This window comes from Mesoplodon bidens (genome assembly GCF_964165515.1).
Source record: "Mesoplodon bidens genome assembly, chromosome: 8".
In the NCBI taxonomy this organism is placed as follows: domain Eukaryota; kingdom Metazoa; phylum Chordata; class Mammalia; order Artiodactyla; family Ziphiidae; genus Mesoplodon; species Mesoplodon bidens.
In genome coordinates, this window is record NC_138165.1 from 61689957 (window position 1) to 61711867 (window position 21911).

At 40.6% G+C, this 21911-nt stretch overlaps 1 protein-coding gene across 5 annotated transcripts in view; it reads right to left on the reverse strand.

Moving 5' to 3' along the window:
* MGAT5 (alpha-1,6-mannosylglycoprotein 6-beta-N-acetylglucosaminyltransferase) overlaps positions 1–21911 on the reverse strand; it is a 374514-nt gene that overhangs the window by 162273 nt on the left and 190330 nt on the right. For all 5 annotated transcript variants that reach the window (XM_081243158.1, XM_081243161.1, XM_081243160.1 and 2 more), the window contains one exon: positions 492–568. In XM_081243158.1, the coding sequence (XP_081099284.1) occupies positions 492–568 (77 nt within the window). The remainder of the gene's footprint in view (positions 1–491; positions 569–21911) is intronic.

Genomic DNA, 21911 nt, shown 5'->3' on the forward strand with positions numbered 1-21911 from the left:
AAATGGGATGAAAAAAAAATGTTAAGAGTCAAAGAGTGGCCAAGAGTGTCTGGGTACTCAACTGCACATGCAAATGTGACACTGAAATCTCAATCTGGAGACGTCACAGCAGAGACCTGGGACAGAGGGAAGGTGGATACTAAATAATGGCAGCCCCTTGTCTTTGGCCCTTGAAGGATCACCTGCTGGAGGATGGGAAGGGGGTGGTAGTGACAGCTTCAAAGCCACCGCAGGTGCCTGCAATGGCCCAGCCCTTTCAGTCTGACCTCTTAGTCACTGTTCACTAACCCCACAGAGCTGGCATAAGCAGGGAAGGCTTGTCATGGTCACAGCCTCTAACTGGCAGGACTGAGGCGCCCCTTAAATGACTCCCTTAAAGGGCTCGCTTGTCCATCTGTATCGCTGGGGAGAAGAAGGCGGGGAGGGGAAGCAAGGGGCTGTTCGTGCGGATTGTGGAGGATGGGGATGAATGGACATCCCTTCTGCCTTACCTTGATTTTCCCCTCGCAGTGGGGGTAGCCATCCATAGGAGGCAATACGCATTTTTCTTGAGCTCCATTAATGATATCTGAAAAGGAGGAAAAAGAACAAAGGATATTATCAAGTTTATTGCAAGTGAATCAGAGAGAGAAAAGGAAAAGAGAAGTCTATCCTGGGAGCCCCTCCAGCTGACGATAGTTCTGACTGGTCTGCAGGGAGGACCTGACCCAACCAGAGCCCACCTCCAGGACGGCCAGAGACCTGTGACATGCATGGCCCAGCCCCAAAGGGTGAGCCGGGCCAACCAGAGTGCTTGCCTGAAAATCTGCAACTGAGAAACCATACGAGAGGGGGGCAGGAAATGAAGCCATGAGATTAGGAAGGTCACAGGGCTGGCGAGGCCAGGCTAGGCTATGAGGACAAACTGAGGCCATGAGCAGCTTCAAGAACACGTGTGCTTATCACTTATGGAATCTAAAAAAGTGGTACAAGTGAACTTATTTCCAAAACAGAAACAGATTCACAGACATAGAAAACAAACCTATGGCTACCAAAGGGGAAGAGGGGGGATCAATTAGGAGTCTGGGATTAACAGATACACAGTACTATATATAAAATAGATAAACGATAAGGACCCGCTGTATAGCACAGGGAACTATACTCAATATTTTGTAATAACCTATAAGGGAAAAGAATCTGAAGAAAATAGATATGTGTGTGTGTGTGTGTGTGTATAAATAACCGAAACTACTTTGCTGTACACCTGAAACTAACACAACACTGTAAATCAACTATACTTCAATAAAACAAAACAGACATGCGCTTGAGCTGAGGCAGCCCACAGGAGAGAGAAAGGCGAAGAGAACCACGTGCAGGGGAGCAGAAAGCCACAAGATGCATCTGCAAGGTGCAGCTTCTTACAGACCCGGTTCTTACATTTCAACCAAGATCTCCTTATTCTTCCAATATTTCCTCCCAATAAACTCCCTTTGTATTAGCAAGCTAGAGTAGATTCCTATTCCTTGTCACGACAGAGTCAAAACTAAAAAGAATGCCTCCCAGAAGCTTTAGTGATGGACAACAGACAAACCAGTAAACAACTGAACAGCAGTGTAAGAGGCCTTATGTTAGGGCGGGGCAAGGGAAGGACACGCGGCTTCCCTGGATCCAGTGACATCTCAGCTGAGATGTGAAGATGAAGGAGTGAGCCAGGTAGAGGGACAAGGTAGAGATGGTGTTCAGGGAAACATCCAAATGCAGGACCTGGTCTGACTGGAGTGAATTTGTACAAGGTACTGAGAGGCAGGGCCCAACCAGAAAGGCCTCAAGCACCAAAATAAAGACTCTGGTCTTTGTACTAAGGGCCTGGGTGGAGGAGCACTGAAAAGTTTTAAGAAGATAGTTACGATCCGTTTTTTGTTTAGGAACGATCATTTCAGCTGGAAAGGCCGACAACCCTAAACCTACATGCTTCTGTTTTTGGACCAACTATATTTTCTGGACATGCTTGGAAAATGTCCCAATTACTCACTGCTGACAGTTTCCTATACCAAGTACTCATCGGAAATTAGATCCCAAACTACAATTATCAACCTAAGGATAACTAGAGTGTAAAATCAATATCCTCCTTATCATAGGTCGGAGGCAATGTCAGTTAGTTGTTAACACGGAAGACACTTAGTTTGTTGGAGGCTTTGTTTCCCCATCTGTAAAATCGGAATAACTGCACCTCTATTTCATCCAGGTCTTATTAAATAAGTTAACGTTTGTAAAAAGCCTGGTCTGGCACTCCCATCACATGATACCACAGACCATGGCAGGTGCTTAAAAGTTGGCATTTGCTGTGTAATTCCACACAACTTTCACTCACTATACCCAGGAAAGCAATATTTCAAAGGCACATGCTTCCGGAAATGCATTCTCTTTGTTTTTCAAATAAATGCAGGCTTGAATGGTGGCTCTCCCTAAAGCTACCCTCTCTCTCATGTGTACGGGGACAGCCAGCTCCAGAATCCACTGACAGACAGGCTCCCTCACCAAAGAAGAGAAGTGATTTCCAATGACTACTGCTCCTATCACTATTTTATTTTATTTTATTTTTATTTTTTTGCAGTACGCGGGCCTCTCACTGTTGTGGCCTCTCCCGTTGCGGAGCACAGGCTCCGGATGCGCAGGCTCAGCGGCCATGGCTCACGGGCCCAGCCGCTCCGCGGCACGTGGGATCTTGACGGACCGGGACACGAACCCATGTCCCCTGCATCCGCAGGCGGACTCTCAACCACTGCGCCACCAGGGAAGCTCTGAACTGACTTTTTAAAGGACATCTGCAGGCACTCCCCTGTCCGGTGTGCCCTTCCTGTCACCCCTCCCCGTTCCCTCCACCCATTTAAAGCCCCACCTCCTTTAAGACCTAGCTCGAGCATCCCCACCTGAAGAGAGCCCTGATCCTCCTTCTCCATCCCCAGGCTGAGTCAGGGCTGAGTGCTGCCCTCTGGCTTCTGGCCCTCCCACCACAGTGAGCAATCCTGTTCTCTTGTTCACATCTGTTCACCTCCCCTCCTAGGAGGTGGGAAGGTTACGTCTTTCTGCTCCATCACCAGGCACTCAGTGAGTGCTGCTGGGCTGAATAAACATATGCATGTTCTGCCTGCCTCCCCACCATCCCCGGCCTGACCCTTGGGCTCAGGGAGAATAAGGACTGAGCTGAGACCCCTGCTAGACCAGCATTTTTTTACTCCTCTTCCAAGCAGCAGTGTGTCAGCTAATCCAACAGGGGTTCTTCTGCATTTCCATGATCTTATGAGGAATTTTCTCATTATTTTGTTACACAGTGATGGGTTTGAATAGACAGTGGCTTCCAAAAGTGTACTTCGATGACTTGAGGCTCTGGGGTGGAAGGGATCTGTGAAAGGGAGACACAGGAAGTACCATGGGGCCGAGCTGCTCACAGAATCCAACCCCCAGTAAGTAACCTGAGCAGGACCCTCCGTTACCTCTCAGGCCCTGAGGAGTTTCAGCACACCCCACAGGACAGCTCCCTGTCTTGTTTCCATCACAATGACAAAAACTCAATGAATCATGTTTTCATTCCTTTGTGTCCACAGAAGACATTTCTACCTTTGCAAGAGCCTCCAACCTAAGGTTGGTTAAAAAACCCACAAAAATTCAGGCCAAAAGAGGTTAACATGACTGCTTTTCAGGAGACACTTAGCTTAATGAGGCCCCTCCCCACAAAAGGTGTCAGGATTCTGCCAAGATACATTACTAGAAGGCTCTCCCTGCTGTTCACCCCACCCTCACACAGGTCATCTTTTTTTTTTTTTTAACGGTGAAAGGAAAAAAAAGATGTTAATGTAAGCAAAGAAGCTCAGCTCTTCTACTGTTTAGGATTCAGTTTCATCTCTTACCCTCATACACCAGCCCAAGTAGCATCTTGCACTGAAAACTTCATCTCTGAACTGATTCTATGGTACCGTCAACCAGGTATTAGAAAAAAGGCAGGGTACCCTAGGTGCAAAAACTGTTGTTTTATCAGGGTAGTAGGAGGTCAAATATTAGGTTTAATCTAAGAGAACATTTTTCTTATTATCAAAAATGCTTACAACTCAGGAAGAGCACATGTACAGCAGGAGAAGTAACGAAAGATACCATAAACACACCCAGAGCAGCGTGTTTCCATCAAGCGTGGAGCCATATTCTCCCCGACGGTCCTAACATGCATACACAGACTGAGAGAGACACAATGGCATTTCAAATACATATCTGGAAGTGACAGAGACAAAGAGATATGGAACCAGACACACAGATGTTTTTAACTCATGCCTTCCTCTGCCCAAGGAAGGAAGGAAAGTGGGAGAGAACAGGGCACACGTAAATGGTAAAGACAGTCTCAAAGGGACTGTGAGAATGGAAAAGGGTGATAGAGGAAACAGAGGTGGACGATCATGACCTCCCCTGATACAGTACCAGCCTTTCTAAAGTGCTGGCACACACATTGTCACATTTTATATTCACCACGTCCTCCTGAACAAGGAAGACAACTACCTCATCTTATAGTTTGGAAAGGGGACGCTTCAAAATCCTCAGCATCTACCTCCAAACTCAGCCCACAGCCGCCTGGAACATCTCTCAAAAGCCTGCTGCTTGCCATGTGCTTCGATGTCAAAGCTGCATCCTTCAAAGACATGGTCCATACCCTGGAGGAGCTCCCCAGGGCTAGGGAGAGGGACCACATACAGCAGAGCCCCCTCCTCGGGTATAGCCTCCTGGAAGGCAGGACACCCACCCTCGGGGCTGTGGCCCAGCACCCAACCTACTGCCTGGCACCCTGGCAACTCCACTGTATTTTTTTTAGACAGATGAACAAATGTAACAAAGGGATGAAGAGCCCCAGTTCCAGAGAAGCACAGAGAGAAGAAAGAGCCATGGAAGAAAGGGGGTGGGCGGTCCTCACTGGGAATCTCTGAACCAGAAACGCAAGAGTTCCGGACCACACACTAAAGAAGCCAAAGGAATCTGGGTTCCACACAAGGAAAAATGTCACAGGAAGGAGCAGTGAAAGAAGACTCACTGCTGCAAGACAAATACCGTATGCTGACACATATATATGGAAGCTAAGGAAAAAAAAAAGGTCATGAAGAACCTAGGGGCAAGATGGGAATAAAGACACAGACCTACTAGAGAATGGACTTGAGGACATGGGGAGGGGGAAGGGTAAGCTGGGACGAAGCGAGAGTGGCATGGACATATATTCACTACCAAACGTAAAAGAGATAGCTAGTGGGAAGCAGCTGCAGAGCACAGGGAGATCAGCTCGGTGCTTTGTGACCACTTAGAGGGGTAGAATAGGGTGGGAGGGAGGGAGACGCAAGAGGGAGGGGATACGGGGATGTATGTATATGAATAGCTGATTCACTTTGTTATAAAGCAGAAACTAACACACCATTGTAAAGCAATTATACTCCAATAAAGACGTAAAAAAAAAAAAAGAAGACTCATTGCCAATGCAGGGAGGGAGGAAGTGGCCTATCCCCCATGTGAATGACTGATATTCATACCTTATTAGTATTTAAAAAGAGAGGCTTGCAGTTTTGTGAGATATGATCTTAATGAGTCATATGTTAACTGTCCCGATGCATTTACAAATCAAACACAAGACCCATTGGGTACCATACAAGGATACCTTTAGTTTTCGCTGCCAAGTTCAATACATATACATGGAGATGCTGTCGTGTTTTTAAAGTCATCAACTATCAACTATGCAGCATCATAAAACACTCACCTACTACAAACGTATTTCAAGTTAATGATAACCTTTCCTGACTTTGTTGAACAAGAGCTCCAGAAATATGGTTATAAAAAGAGGCTCACAACAAACAAGGCTGGCAGCCAGGTGTCACCCTTAATCCAATTCTATAAATACTTGTGGGTGGCACCACCTGTAAGAAACTTGGTTACATGCTCCCGGGTGGTGATGATAAAGTGAGGACAAGGAGGGGAGGGGAGGGGAGGGGAGGGGAGGGGATATGTGTGGGGGGTAGTGGGAGCCAAGGGGGAGGCGGTGGAGAGGGGGAGAGGTGTTTTGTGAGCCCTACACAGAAGATTGTTATTTTAGAATGAAAGTTGACCCTCCCAAGAGAGCCTCCTTTAGCAAGGCTCACTTTTCTGAATATTAATTACAGCAAAGACGACGTGTCTGAATATTAATTATAGCAAAGATGACGTGTCTGAATATTAATTACAGCAAAAACGACGTGTCTGAATATTAATTATTGCAAAGATGACGTGTTTGAATATTAATTACAGCAAAGACGACGTATCTGAATATTAATTACAGCAAAGACGACGTGTTTGAAATGGCACTTCTTTTTAAGAACTTGTAAAACACAGTGCCATTAATTTTTTATCTAGAACTGAACAGGCATCAGATAGGTTAAGGGTGCCCGATTTCTTCACCATTGCTATTTTAACGGAAGATGAAAAAGGAAGTTTAAAGATCTCTCAGAAATCTCAAAAAACGTGACCATCTGTCTACCCCCGGAAGTTTTAGGAAACCAAGTTCAATCTCCTGGTCCAGTTCCTTTGCCAGCAGCTAAGATAACCATCTTCATGAGTGAGGGCTTGATTCGGCCCAAAGGTACCCCAAGCATATTTCCTCTCAAAAGATAAAGGGTCTCCAGCAATTCTGTTTTGTGTGTAGGACAAGGTAGTGTTTCTCTCCGAACACCCGATAGGAACACGTGGCCCCAGTTATCAGATGGCCCCTGCAGGGTGCCCACGTGAGCACTGCACCAGCCAGGAGCTGACTTCATCTCTGTGCTCAGCCTGGAGACCATGCTCTTGCCAGCGCCTCCATCAGCCAGCCTCGCGTCAGGAGTTACCAGCAATAAATCGGCCAGAAATCAGCCATGGTGAAATACAATCTCCCATTACGAATGACCTCACCAGTCATTCTCAGTTGGCAAATATTCATTTAGGGCCACTTTCTACATTTGCATTATGAAAAAGTGATTTAATTTCCGTAACTGAATCATGTATACATATTCCAGACCCAGGGCCCACAGGAACAGGACGCTCTCTGCCCACTGAAGGAGCTGGGGAGTCATGATGGGTAATGGGCATGACACACTCACAGACTCCCAGGGATGGACACCGGGCACCTTGAAAAGAGTTGTTTGCATTTTGTTGGTTTTGTTTTGTTTTTCAATGTAAGAAGCTAGAAATGCAATCACTGTACCAAAGAATTTCAGAGCTGCAGAGGACTTCTGAAGCCATATTAGTAAGCTGTTGACTTTTCCTGATTCATAATAAGGCCTAGAGAGATGAACTGCCTTCTGCATTCAGTGGTTTAATAAAATTCACTAGTTACCTCTCATGTACAACACATTCTGCATGTTCAACCCAGGCTTCTGTCTTCTGGGTCAAGACTGTTTCTACTACTCTGGCTCTTGGTATTAAAAGGCACACGACCACCATCCTCACCATATTCACATTCTACACTAGAAATCCAAAGAGTCAACCCTGAAGAATAAAATGATCAGTTTTTACTTGTCTCTGAATAAGCACTCCAAGGGCCTCAGGGACTTGCTAAAAACCTGGAGTTACAGTATTGCCCATAAGCAAACACTATAGGCATAATGGAAGTCAACAGGAAAATCATATTCAATGAACAGTTGTTCAATCATGCACAGCTTTTCAAGGATGGCGTTAATGTGTAAAAAAAAAAATGAAGTTGTGAGGACTATGAAAACACATTGCCAAGTATAATCAATGTCAAAAATTTCAAACCACAGTAACAGCCAAATAACCCTAGATTATTTATGCTTTCTTCTGTTATACCCTGGGTCATTTGTTTATTTATTTTTGCAGAATTTCCACCTAATTAGGCTTTGAAGCTAACATTAATACCACTTTACCTTTCATTGGTAAAACAGAATTAAAAAGGAGATCTAGGATTAAGATTCTCAGTACAATGAGGTATCACCTCACTCCGGTCAGAATGGCCATCACTAAAATGTCTAAATTCTGGAGAGGGTGTGGAGAGAAAGGAACCCTCCTACACTGTTTGTGGGAATGTAAATTGATATAGCCACTATGGAGAACAGTATGGAGGTTCCTCAGAAAACTAAAAATAGAGCTTCCATATGGTCCTACAATCCCACTCCTGGGCCTTTATCCAAAGAAAACTCTAATTCAAAAAGATACATGCACCCCAATGTTCATTGCAGCACTATTTACAACAGCCAAGACATGGAAGTGACCTAAATGTTCATCAACAGATGAAAGAATAAAGATGATGTGGTATATGTATACAATGAACTATTCCTCAGCCATAAAAAAGAATGAAATAATGCCATTTGCACCAACATGAACGGACCTAGAAATCATCATACTAAGTGAAGTAAGCCAGACAGAGCAAGATAAATATCATATTGATATGATATCGCTTATATATGGAATCTAAAAGCAAAAAGGATACAAATGCATTTATTTACAAAACAGAAATAGACTCACAGACTTAGAAAACAAACTTACGGTTACCAAAGGGGAAAGCGGGGGAGGGATAAATTAGGAGGTTGGGATTACCATATACACACTACTATACATAAAATAGATAACCAATAAGGAACCTCCATACTGTATGGCACAGGGAACTATACTCTGTATTTTGTAATAATCTATAAGGGAAAAGAATATATATACATATATATATATACATATATAAAAAACTGAATCACTGTGCTATACACCTGAAACACAACATTGTAAATCAACTATATATAATTCAATAAAATAAATTAATTAAAAGGGATTCTCAGTAGGAGGGGCAGGGTCTGTAAGAATGCTGTGTACACACATACAGAAACACACACACACACACCCTCCATTCTGATAGGCCCCAGGTACTGCTACTGATACAAGCATGTCACATTCCTTAGAATATTCAGGCAGAAAAGGTTGGTCATCACACACCTAGGGACACATATGTGTAGTGAGCAGAAAACAGCTGGGGTTAAACACCTGACAGTGACATGAAAAAAAACAGTTCATCATCATTAGCAATCAGGGAAACGCAAATGAAAACCACCATGATATATCACTTCATCCACTGAAACGGCTATAATCAAAAATTCAGGTCATAACAAGTGTTGGCAAGAATGTAGAGAAATCAGAACCCTCAAGCACTGCTAGCAGGAACAGAAAATAATGCAGCTATTTTGGAAAACAGTCTAGCAGTTCCTTAACAAGTTAAACATAGAGTTATCCTTTGACCCAGCAATTCCACTCCTAGGTAGATACCCAAGACAAATGAAAACCTAGACCCACACATAAGTTCATGGCAGCATTATTCACGAGAGCCAAAAGCTGAACACTGGAAACAATCCAAATGTTCATCAGTGGATGAATGGATAGACAAAATGTGGTACATCCACACAACGGGGTATTATTCAGCCATACTGGGAATGAAGTACTGATTCATCCCACAACATGGATAAACCTTGAAGAAATTAAGCTAAGTGAAAGGAGCCAGTCACAAAAGACCACATATTATATGAAATGTACAGAACAGGCAAATCCATAGAGACAGAAAGTAGGTTAGTGGCTGCTTCGGGCTGGGGGAAAGGGAGGTTGAAAGGGGGGTAATGATTGCTAATAGTACGTACAGAATCCTTTTTGAGGCCAGAGATGGAAAACAGATCTTTTATCCTATGTTTTAACCCCGAGTGTCCTACTGAGAAAGGAAATCTACCCCCAGTGGGTAAGAGCAACCAATCAAACATCAATGTCTGAGTGGGTGTGGGAGAGGGGAGAGGATCAATGTGGCTAAAGCAGCAGACTCAGAGCAGGGCAGGAGGAAACAGCTTAGAAAGGTTAGTTGACACTGCACCCTGGAGAGCTGCAAATTCCAGGCAGAGAATACCATCACCCACTGCGGGAATATGAAGGTCACTGCGTACACTCGGGGAACTGGGTGCTATGATGCCGGGGAAGAAACAGAGTCTTTGAGGAGAGAATCAACATGCTGAAAAACGTGAAATCCAAGGAAAAGGAGAGCGACAGCTACATTATGAGGATGAAAATTTGACCCTGTGGACTTCCAAAGATACTGATGCATCAAGTCTTTACAGCTGAATAGAGTTTATACCTAAAGTTGTGAATTGTCAAGGAGCAGAAAGCTGTCTTTCACCAGTAAGGAAGCCCATGTTATTTTTCCGACACGGGGTCTCTAAGGATAACTATGAATGTTTAACCCCTTCTTTGATTTACAGCAGCTTCTAATACCCTTTTTCATCCATTTACATTTAATTAAGCTCTCACTGATGCCTACTTGGCAGGTAATAGGTAAATTCTTTTCAAATTTTCAAATGTATTTCCAAAATGGCACAGCATAAGCCTCTAAAGTTGTAAAACTATAAAAATCTATCTTCTGACTGTAGTTAACACTGCTGTATGGTTTATCTCGAAGTTGCTAAGGGAGATCCTAAAACTTCTCATGACAAGAAAAAAACCATTTTTTTCACCCCTGCCCTTTTTATTAATATCTATTTGAGATGATGGATGGATGTTAACTAAACTTACTGTGGCAATCATTTCACAATATATGTAAGTCAAGGCATTATGCTGTACACCTTAAATGGACATAGCACTGTATGTTGATTCTATCTCAGTAAAACAAAGGAAAAACGTCTGTCTTGTCCGTGCTTCAAATAGTAGATGAATCCTCTCACGAAATGCCATCTTCCCTCCTTGGCCACCATGCTATGCCTGCTCATTATGAAGCGACCTGTTCCTGGAATTGACACTGTAAAATGCTCCAAGAGAAAGCAGCCCTCCATGCCCTGGTATTTGAGTACCTGACCACATTCCACCCCAGCAGTGGAAACAGGAGAAAAGGTGAGTACACATTATGCGCTGGATTTCTTTGCTGGATTTATTGCTAAGTATTTTATTCTTTTTGATGTTATTGTAAGTAAAGTCACTAATTTATTTTTGGATTGTTAATTACTAGTGTATAGAAATATAACTGATTTTTTACATTGATCATGTTTCCTGAAATGTTTCTGAGTTCATTTATTAATTCTAATTGTGTGTCGGGGGATGTATTTCTTACATACAAGATCATGTAATCGGAAAGTAAATGTATTTTTACTTCTTCCCATCGCCCCCACCCAAAAAAAAGATTATGTGCTGGAAAGGGCAGGGTGTCTAAGAGATCTCAACTGGGATTCTCTCTGCTGTTTACCAGGGGACAACCTGGGCAGGTTACTGGACCTTCCTGAGCCTGTTTCTTCATGCAATAGATGGAGTCAGTAAAACTTTCCAACATCTGAATTACCCTTTCTGTGCCAGGTACCACACCTGGCACTCATTTATTGCCTCATGTCACCCTCAGCCTTCAAAGTCAAATAAGAAATGCTGAGGGAGATAAAGCTGTAAGAAAGAGAGATGCCTATGTCACACTGAAATATTACACACTAGCTCTCGTTCACTCAATTCGCCTATTTGTTCAAAATACTTGTCCTGCTGTCCGTATATCTCTGTGTGTTACCCATCTCTGATTCATTTTATGCCACAGCACTGGATGGAGTGTGAGATACAGCCAGTGACTAAAATGCTTTGAATTTACGGAAGGAAGAAAGTTCAAGTCTTTTTAAATGAATAGCACAAAGGTATCTGCTGTATATTCTAACAGCTCTGGGATTGGAAGATAAAACTGCGTGTGCAATATGATTTAGGGAATCAGAGTTCTTTTCATGCATAAATCTACATGTATTCATCTGTATGGGAGATATATTCTCCCATATTCTATTGATATATATATATATTCTACTGATATATTCCTATTCTATTCATATAAGTTCATACTTAATTTCTGTTATCATTTCTTCTACAACAAAATGATCTTCAGCATTTTAAGTAACAATGTAAGGGACATAAAACATTCCACGTGGCTACTATCTTATGTATCCAGTTATAATAAATGGACATAACAGTCCCTAAATTGGGAGAATGCTAGTTTTATGCATCAAAAACAAAATAAAAAGTTACAATGGTATCGTATTTCCAGAAAAAAAGTTTTAAAAAGTTTTTAATATTTTAAAAAATAAGATATATGCCATTTGCAGCAACAAAGATGGACCTAGAGATTATCATACTAAGTAAGCCAGACAAAGATAAATATCATATGATATCGTTTATATGTAGAATCTAAAAAAAAAAAAAAGAAAGAAAGATACAAAAGAACTTATTTCCAAAACAGAAAGAGACTCACAGACATAGAAAACAAACTTATGGCTACCGAAGGGGAAGGGGGGGGAACAATTAGGAGTTTGGGATTAACATATACACACTACTGTATAAAAAACAGATAACCAACAAGACCTACTGTATAGCACTGGGAACTCTACTCAATATTTCGTAATAACCTATAAGGGAAGAGAATCTGAAGAAGAATATATATAGTTATAAATCAACTATACGCCAATAAAAAAGTAAATAAAAATTGATACAGACATTCAAATAGAACAAATAAGATATAGTACTGACAGATTTTAATGCATCCTCAGCTGTCAATTTAGATTTAAGAAAAGCTACTGGGAAGTAGATGGCGGACATTAAAAATTCAAGATTATACTTGCAAAACGACATCATATTCTCAAGTTGGTAGCCTAAAGCAATTTTCACACCTATACTCCTTGTCCAATAAACAAGGGAGGGCCTTTCATAACTTCCCTCTTTTCGCATGCAGTTTACTGCAGCTATCATACTGTAACAGCCACATCCCCTGGAACTTGGAGCACACACATCTCCCTCCTCCCCTCCCACAACAAATGGTTCAATTTTTCTTCTAAAACATGGTTAAGCACAGCTCACACATTTCTGACTATTCTTATCAGACTGTCAAAGTGTTTGGGATTTGGATTTTGTTAAGAAAAAGAAAGAGGGACTTCGCTGGTGGCGCAGTGGTTAAGAATCCACCTCCAGTGCAGGGGACACGGGTTTGATCCCTGGTCCAGGAAGATCCCACATGCCACGGAGCAACTAAGCCCGTGCGCCACAACTACTGAGCCTGCGCTCTAGAGCCTGCGAGCCACAACTACTGAGCCTGCGTGCCACAACTATTGGAAGCCCGCGTGCCTAGAGCCCGTGCTCCGCAACAAGAGAAGCCACCGCAATGAGAAGCATGCGCACTGCAACAAAGAGGAGCCCCCGATCGCTGCAACTAGAGAAAGCCTGCACGCAGCAACAAAGACCCAATGCAGCCAGAAATAAATAAAATAAATTAATTAATTAAAAGAAAAAGAAATATATACCCAGTTTATGAACATCTGTTTGTATTTCTTTGTTGAAAGTAAAGAAGAAAAGCAAGCAATGCAGAGTTAGTAACTGTAGAAGACTGGCTATATCCCTAGGCTATTTTGATTGTACAAACTGCCAGAAATAGGTGTTTTCTCTCCCCATAATACAATGCTCTCCGCACTTTTTTTTTTTTTTTTCGCTGCACGGCTTGCAGGATCTTAGTTTCCCGACCAGGGATTGAACCTGGGCCACAGCAGTGAAAAAACCAAGTCCTAATCACTGGACCACCAGCGAATTCCCAACAACATACATACACACATACATACATACATACATACATACATTTATTTATTTATTTAATGTTGGCCACACTGGGTCTTCATTGTGCCATGCGGACGATGCCCCTTTTTGAACCACCTGTCACAAACGTTTTTGTCCCTGTTGGTGAAGGACAGGGATTCTGATTAGACATCAAGACATCCACAGGCACTGAGGAAGTACTTTGATTATTCTTTTAGTGGGAGATCAAGATAAATTTTTGTTTTCACTCACTCATATGAACTGAGTTTTTCATTTTGTTTTGGATGCTTGGTTATAGTCTCCCTCCTCCCTTTTTAGCATGGAAAAATAAACTGTAAGTTAATTTAGAATTAAGATGACACCCTGATAGTAAGTTTTTGGTACTACAAAAAGAAGCAGAGTGAGAATAAAACACAACAACAAAAACAGAAGCTTAAGGCCTACAATATTGAGAACACCCCCAAGTACATCAAACGCTTGGGTACAAGTTTGAAGAAAGGCTGAGAGCTACTTAATTTTTAGTTCCATTTGATTTATCTGGAGTTTCATGAAATCTGCAAGCCCACTGGCCTAACACATACATGCTATGCCTGCTAGATACGTCCTTGGCTAGCGATGTCTCTCAAAAACCAGGTTGTCTTATAACTTAATTCCTTTTATCTCTCCCAGCCCTTAGCAGGTTCTTCTTCCTGTGGAAAGGAAACATGTCTGCTTAAGACCATGTAAATTTGGAAAATGATACTCATCTTGTGAGGTTGAGAGAATAATGTGCATATACTTAAATGTATGTCTTACCCTGGAATGCTATTCATCTACTCAATAGAAAATGTTAGTAAATATGTGAACACAAGTTCTTGCCAGTATGAAAAACAAAGGTTTTCAACTGCCTAGGAATCTGTTTCAGGAAGTAATCTGCTCTCAGATGGGAAGCTGGTTTTTGAATCAGTTCTTTGACAGCACTGGTCCTCTGGCAGTGGGATTACCACCTGGAAGTCTTCACGTGAAGACCCATGCCACTGTGCCAGTATCCAGGGCAAATTGCACTCACCCACTCACTCTCTAGCCATGGTGTCCAGGAGAGGGAGAGCCCTCATTAAAAATACATTCTCTTTGCCAACCTAGAAATGGTGGTTATTGTGTTGAAAGCAAGAGAGAGCCGGCATATATACCAAAAGGCAGGAGAAAGTCAGAGCAGTGATAAGAAATAACTCATATTGTTTCTTGGCCAGGGCAGACTCCTGAACTGCACTACCCCACAGTGAACAGCAGCTGAACCTCTGAACACCTTTAGAGCTTTCCTTTAGAGTTCTTCCTTGTGTAAGAACTGTGTGATCAGTTTAACTTGGAATTCTTTATAAGGCAAAGCTGAGAAATTATTGATATATATTGGCAATGGCAGAGAAGCTTATATTGGAATAATCTTCCCACAGATATTGATACTTATAAGACAATGAAGAGTAAGGAAAAGGGGCAAAATGAGAAGGAGTTTGAACCTTAAAAGAAAGGAACTACAGTGGATAAGACCCACATTAAATGGCTTTGCCTTTCAGGGGACTCTCTGGGTGGTGGGAGATCACTAGAAGGTAAGCAAAAGACTACAGTCTTAGGATGAAATTTGGGCCATCAGGATGACAAGAAACTGAGGTAGGGTACTCCCATAAAGAGGGAACCAAAGAAGGGGAGCCCCCAAATCTGCATATAAACTACCTTAAAATCCTTGAATGACTCCATAACCAAGCCTTTGTAGGGGACACTCCAAGGAAAGCTCTAAAGGTGTTCAGAGGTTCAGCTGCTGTTCACTGTGGGGTAGGTAATGAGAGTTTCAATCTTGACCAATCAGAGGGGTTTGGCCAACATTTCAAGCTTTCCATTGAAATCACACAAAGGCCTTGCATCAGGCCCAGGACTTAAGACTTCCTAAGACTAGGGCAAAAACTGAAACAGACACACCCAACAAACCACAAAATCAAGACTTCTTAGACTCAGGGTTGTAAGTTAGTAAATTAACTGCTTGCTAGAACAAAAAATCAACTCTTCAGAGGATGATAACGGAATACATACACTCAACAACATATTATAATGCCCAATATATAACAGACAATTACTAGACATGTGGAAAAACAGGAAAATGTAGACCAGAGTCAAGAAAAGCAGTCAGCAAAAACATATCCCAAGATGATGAAACACTGGAATTGACGAAGAATTTAAAGTAGCTATTACAAATATGACTGAAGACAAAGAAATGGACACTTTTTTTTTAAAGTAGAAATTCTGGAAATAAACTGAAAAGTCAACAAATGGAATTAATGACAGTTTGAAGGCGGCAAAAGAAAGGATCAATGAACTTGAAAAAATAAAATTATTCAATCTGAAAAACAGAGACAATAAAGATTGGAGAGAAAAATAGAGCAGAGCCTCAGTGACCTGTGGGACAACATCAGGTAGGCTAAACTGTATAAATGGATACCTAGAGGTAGAAAAGAGAAAAAATGGGGAAAAAATACTTGAAGAAATAATGGCTGAACACTTTCCAAATCTGGTGAAAAACATTAACTTCAGGTCCAATATCTCAATGAATTACAAGTAAGATAAATACAAAAACAATTACATTTACCATCATCAAAATCCTAAAAGCCAAAGATGAAGAGGGAATGTTGAAAGCAGCCAGAGAAAAATGAGACATATTACATAAGAGAGCCCAAAGATAGAAATGTCGCCTGACTTCTCATCAGAAAAGGATGGAGGCTAAAAAACAAGGAAATAGTATTTTTAAAGTGCTGAAAGAAAACTACTGTCAACCTAGAATTCTCTACCAGATATCTGTATCTTTGTCCTTGAAAAATGCTGGTCCCCAAAAAGTCATTTTAAGATAAATGAATAATGAGAAAATTCACCACCTGCAGACCTGCATGGCAAGAAATAAACAAAAGTAGTTATTTGCACTGAAAGGGAAATGCCATCAGATGGAAACTTGGAACTACAGAAAATAATGAAAATCATCAGAAATGTTAATATGCGGATAAATACGAAAGACTATTGTTTCTTCCTTCCCTTAATCTCTTTGTCAATTGACTGTCTAATGCAAAAATCATAGTAGGGTATAGTGAGGTTTAAAATATACGTAGATGTAGGATATTTAACAACAACAGTACACAGGGTAAACATGCAGGATTAACAGAATTAAACATGAAGTTTGTAATGTTAACCCCTAAATAGACTGTGGTAAGTTAAGAAGGTATATTGAAATCTCTAGAACAGGGTACAGCAAACTACAGCTTAGAGGTCAAATCTGGTCCACTGCTTATTTCTGTAAATAAACTTGACTGGAATACAGCCATGCCATTCATTTACGTATTGTCTATGGCTGCTTTTGCACTACAACTCAGAGTTAAATAGCTGCAACAGAGATCATCACAAAGCTAAAGTATTTACTATCTGGTGCTTTACATAAATAGTTTGGTAATCCCTTTCTTACAGAGTCCTTTGGTCAGTCTTACTACTTAGAGAATTTTGGGGGGTATCTAGGAGGTGGAATAGTAATGATTTGCTTCCACCAAGTCTCTTTCATTTCAAGACAAAGGGCCCAACCTTCTGCAGAACATCCACATCCCAAGGTCAGAGGCAGGAAAAAAAAAGAAAATGGGTGTTACTCTGTCAACATGGGCTCCAGCTCATACTTGTGGATTCCAGCACGTTATTATTCTCCTCTACTTAACATTCATCTTCCCTTCCTGGCTATCTGACTTATGGATTTCAAGCTCCAGTGTCAAACACAAAGACAATACCTTACAGAAACTGTTAAACCAGCTCCCACAACTGTGTAAAATCAAAACCGTTCAACAAATCCCTTAATACACACGCATGCACGTAAGCACATGCTTGTGTGTGCACGCACACACGCACACACACACACACACAAATACCCTCAGTGGTACTGCTTCTGATTTAATCCTGACTGAGAGATAAATAAAGCCAAATTTGGTTCTTTGGAAAGATGAATAAAATTTAGAATTCCTAGCAAGAGTGATCAAAAAGAGAAAATTTAAATGAGCAATATTATGAATTAAAAGAGGACTGTCACTACAAATCCTATAGATATTCAGAGCATAAGAGAATATGAACAACTTATGGCAATAGGGTTTACTATTTAGAAAAAATGATGGGCTCATGTATTTCCAGCAGTATTTGTAATAGTCCAAAACTGGAAATTACTCGTATGTCCATTATCAGGAAAATAGATATTATCAATTATGTTTATACTCATAAAATAGAAAATCATTTGGTGATTAAAAAAAAGAACTGATGGGCTTCCCTGGTGGCCGCTGAGCCTGCGCGTCCGGAGCCTGTGCTCCGCAACGGGAGAGGCCACAACGGTGAGAGGTCCGCGTACCGCAAAAAAAAAAAAATTAAGCTAAGTTCCTTTTTAAAATGTATGCTCCCTCTATGATTAGGAACACAGATGAAGGAACACTATTTTCCTTTGCTAATCTCCATTGATTAATCCTTTGCTAATCTCCATTGATTAACCTTCAGAGGAAAAGATGTACTCTCCAATGAGCTCATATGCATCTCAAAATAACAGTGCCTTCCATGGCCTCTAATATTACATATTTCACCATGGCTGGCCATGATAGGGGCTCCCTCATTTGGGTTGGTTACAAAGGCACAGAGAGAACTGACGTTTAACCTTTCTTCTGGAAATTACAATCTCGGAGTTAAACACAATCTGTTGGGAAAGTGTTTTCTTCGGTCACTGACTGCATCTCGGTGTCCCTTATTTGCAGTAGACTAGTTAATTGTGTATTTATAGTGCTTGGCTTGAAGCTGAAACAGGGGTTTAAATAATATCCTTAGCTCTAAAATGTATCTGGCATATGTGAAGAGTGAAGAGTGAAGAGTCACCAGTCCCAGGAAATAATCAGCCGAAAGACACTCAGCAGAAGAAAGGCTGTGATTTCACTCCTCCTGTCTGCAGCCTTTGACAGAAATCACTTGACTTCAATTTGCAATATGCAACCCTGATTGCTCAGCCTATTTGTAATATGTGATGTTCTGCCTGTCAAAATAAGCTTCTAAATAAGTACTGAGAAGGGAAGATGGTCTAAGTGAGGGAAATGGGAGGAGTGATTAGGAATTTTTCATTCTTCAGCATCATGCAAAGGTAATAAACCAAAGGATTGGAGAAGGGTTGCTTCTTGCAAAAGTTATAGCGAACAACCAGTACTGTAAGGAATGAATCTCACTTAACTTCCATTCTGTTCACTAGAACACAGAAACTAACTTAATAGTAACTTGTGCCACAGAACTGCAGATCAACTAGTAACCACTAATGATTTCTATAACTATCTGACAAAACTGCAGGATATGAGCTTGGAGGTAGTCACAGAGTTCCAGGCAAGTTCAGTGCAAGGTAAGGAGAAAGCCAGAGAGCAGCCCATTGGGAAGAAGCAAAGTTTATGTGTTCCAGGGGTGAGCGGTTGCTACAGGAAGGGGACATTGCCCAAGGAGGCCTTTGAGATTAAAGAAAGACAGCTTTGAAGTTAAAACTTTTTTTTTTTTTCCGGGGCTGGAGACTGTACATATCAAGTCTGAAGTTCTTGAGTAATAAAAGATGAGATGGGAAAAATACTTGATATTTATCTAAATATTATCTAAATTCTAGATAAGAGAGGAAGAGAATTTCCAGGAGTTCTTTTAGGTATTCCTGTTTGTCTGGGTCCTCCCACTATGGAATCAGAACAGAGGGTGTACCTACCCTTACCAACACTTGACATTCATCTTGCTGAAATAAAGAAGATCCTGATGCAGACACACTCGATTTTAAAAATCAAAGAGCTACAAAACCTTAAATGTAAATCCTGTTTCCATTTATTCAATGTATGAAGTTCATGCAAGTAGCTTTCGAAATCTTAGCCAGCCTGCAGGTCGAGCTCAAACTCTCCCTTATCTGCAAAGCTTTGCAACGTACTTCCACTCAAAGAGATACCTTAGGCTGCTCGTGAATGTCTATAAAATTTTTACTCTATATTGCACAGTCTACAACTCTGTCTTGTGTTCGTTTTGTCCTCTAACTGGGGTGTGTTTGTGTGTGCACAACCCCAAAATGCTGCAAAGTCAGTAAGACTAACTTCTGCAATGTCGGTGACTATGTATCAGCTTCTTTTACTATTCTCCAGAACAAGAGAACGGCAAGGGCTCACATAATTGATACAGGTTTTATGAATTAAAGATGGTGATGATAGTGTTGGTACTTGGAAAGGTCAGCTATGAACCTTAGGGGAGAAGAAAAAATGATAAGTTCATGTGTTTCTGGGCAAGATGGAAGAGTACTATCAGACAGACCTAGGCAAAAATATTATTCTCAAATAAAGACATCACTCTTTCAGAGGAAAGAGGAAGAATCTTTTGCTAAATGTCACTGTCTTCTTCCGTTCTTCTGTTGCCTTCCTTATTCAGAAGGAAGTCAGAGTCTTAACCTGCCTTCATGTTTGTTGCTGTGAAATCATCTCAGCTTTACACATTACACCCAACGAGCCCCAATTCCAACCCATGGCCCCAGCCAACCAACACAAACAGCTCCCAGGCACACATATACACTCGACCACCATCACCACCACTACCACCAAGAAAAGCCATCCCTTCCCCCATCCCCAGCCTAGATTCAGTTCTTTGGTATACTTCCAATAACATCCAATCAAAGAGACTCAAAGGGACTACCCAAAATCATCTGTGGTCCTGATTTATGTCATACTGAAAATAGCTTCCAGCACCTGGAAACTTGAAAACTATATTTAGTTGACATTAATTTTTGATAAACAAGGATCTGTAACAACAGAATTTGATTTATATGCCCAGTTCCCATTATAAATAACTCCTCCAATTATCTGATCATTCTTAGGGCTGGAAAAAAAAATAAATTGACATGACTTTCTACAAATAGAAATAATGTTCTAACTCTAAATTTTCAATTATATTATTTATACAAGGAATTCAGTGTTAACACAAAGATATACACAATCATACTCCAAAACAAAAAAATTGCTTACATTACCTTACAATTTGGATAAACAGAAAACACAACAGACCTAAGGACTTAAAAGTTGGGTTTTTTTTATATAACCTAGGTTATTTTTTTATGTTTCTATTAGAAAAAAATTTTGAAATATACACAACGGTAGAAAGAATGATACAATAAACCTTTACTACCCATCACTTAGCTTCAACAATTAACAATATATTGTCGAATAGAAGTGACAAGAGTAGACAATCTTGCCTTTTTCCTGATCTTCGGGGAAAAGCATTCAGTTCTTCTCTATTAAGTAAGATATTACCTGTAGGTTTTTCCCTAGTTTGTTGAGAATTCTTTCATGAATCAGATTTTCTCAAATGTTTTCCTGCATTTATTAAGATGATATGTAATCTCTGACCTTTGTTCTATTAATATGGTGTATTATATTAATAATCTCTGAGTGTTAAACCAACCTTGCATTCCTGGGTTACATTTCAATAAGTCACAATATATAATCCTTTTAATATATTGCTAGATTTGGGTTCCTAGTATTTTAGGAATTTTTGTGCCTGTGTTTATAGGAATTCATGATTTGTAGTTGGTTTATTTGTGATATCTTTGTCTAATCTTTAGTGTCTGGGTAACACTGGACTGATAGAATGTGTTGGGAGGTATTCCTTCCTCCTACATTTTATGGAATAGTTTGTGAAGGATTGGTATTATTTCCTCTTTGAATATTGATAGAATTCACCAATGAAGCCATATGAGCCCGTATTTCTCTTTGTGGGAAGAGCTTTAAGTACTAACTCAACTTCCTCATTTGTTACAGAGCTAGTCAGATGATTCTGAGTCAGTATGGATTATTTGTATCTTTCTAGGACTTTGTCCAATTTCATCAAAATTGTCAAATTTGATGGCATAAACTTATTCATAGTATTTCCTTATAACCTTTCTAATTTCTGTGAGGTCATAGGTGATGTTCCTTTTCTCATTTATGATTTTGGTAATTTATTAATACATTACTCTTTTCTTTTTCATCAGTCTAGCTAAGGATTTGTCAATTTTCTTGATCTTTCCAAAGAACCAACTTTTGGTTTCACTGATTTCCTCTATTGTTTTGATTTCTATTTCATTGACTTTTACTCTAATCTTTAGTATGTCTTGATTCCTGCTTGCTTTGGATTTACTTTGCTCTTCTTTTTCTCATTTCTTGGTATAGAGGCATAAGTTATTGATTGGAACCTTCCTTCTTTTCTAATGTAAGGATTCCAACTTATAAATCACATTAACATGCTATAAACAATAGTATAATTATTTTATA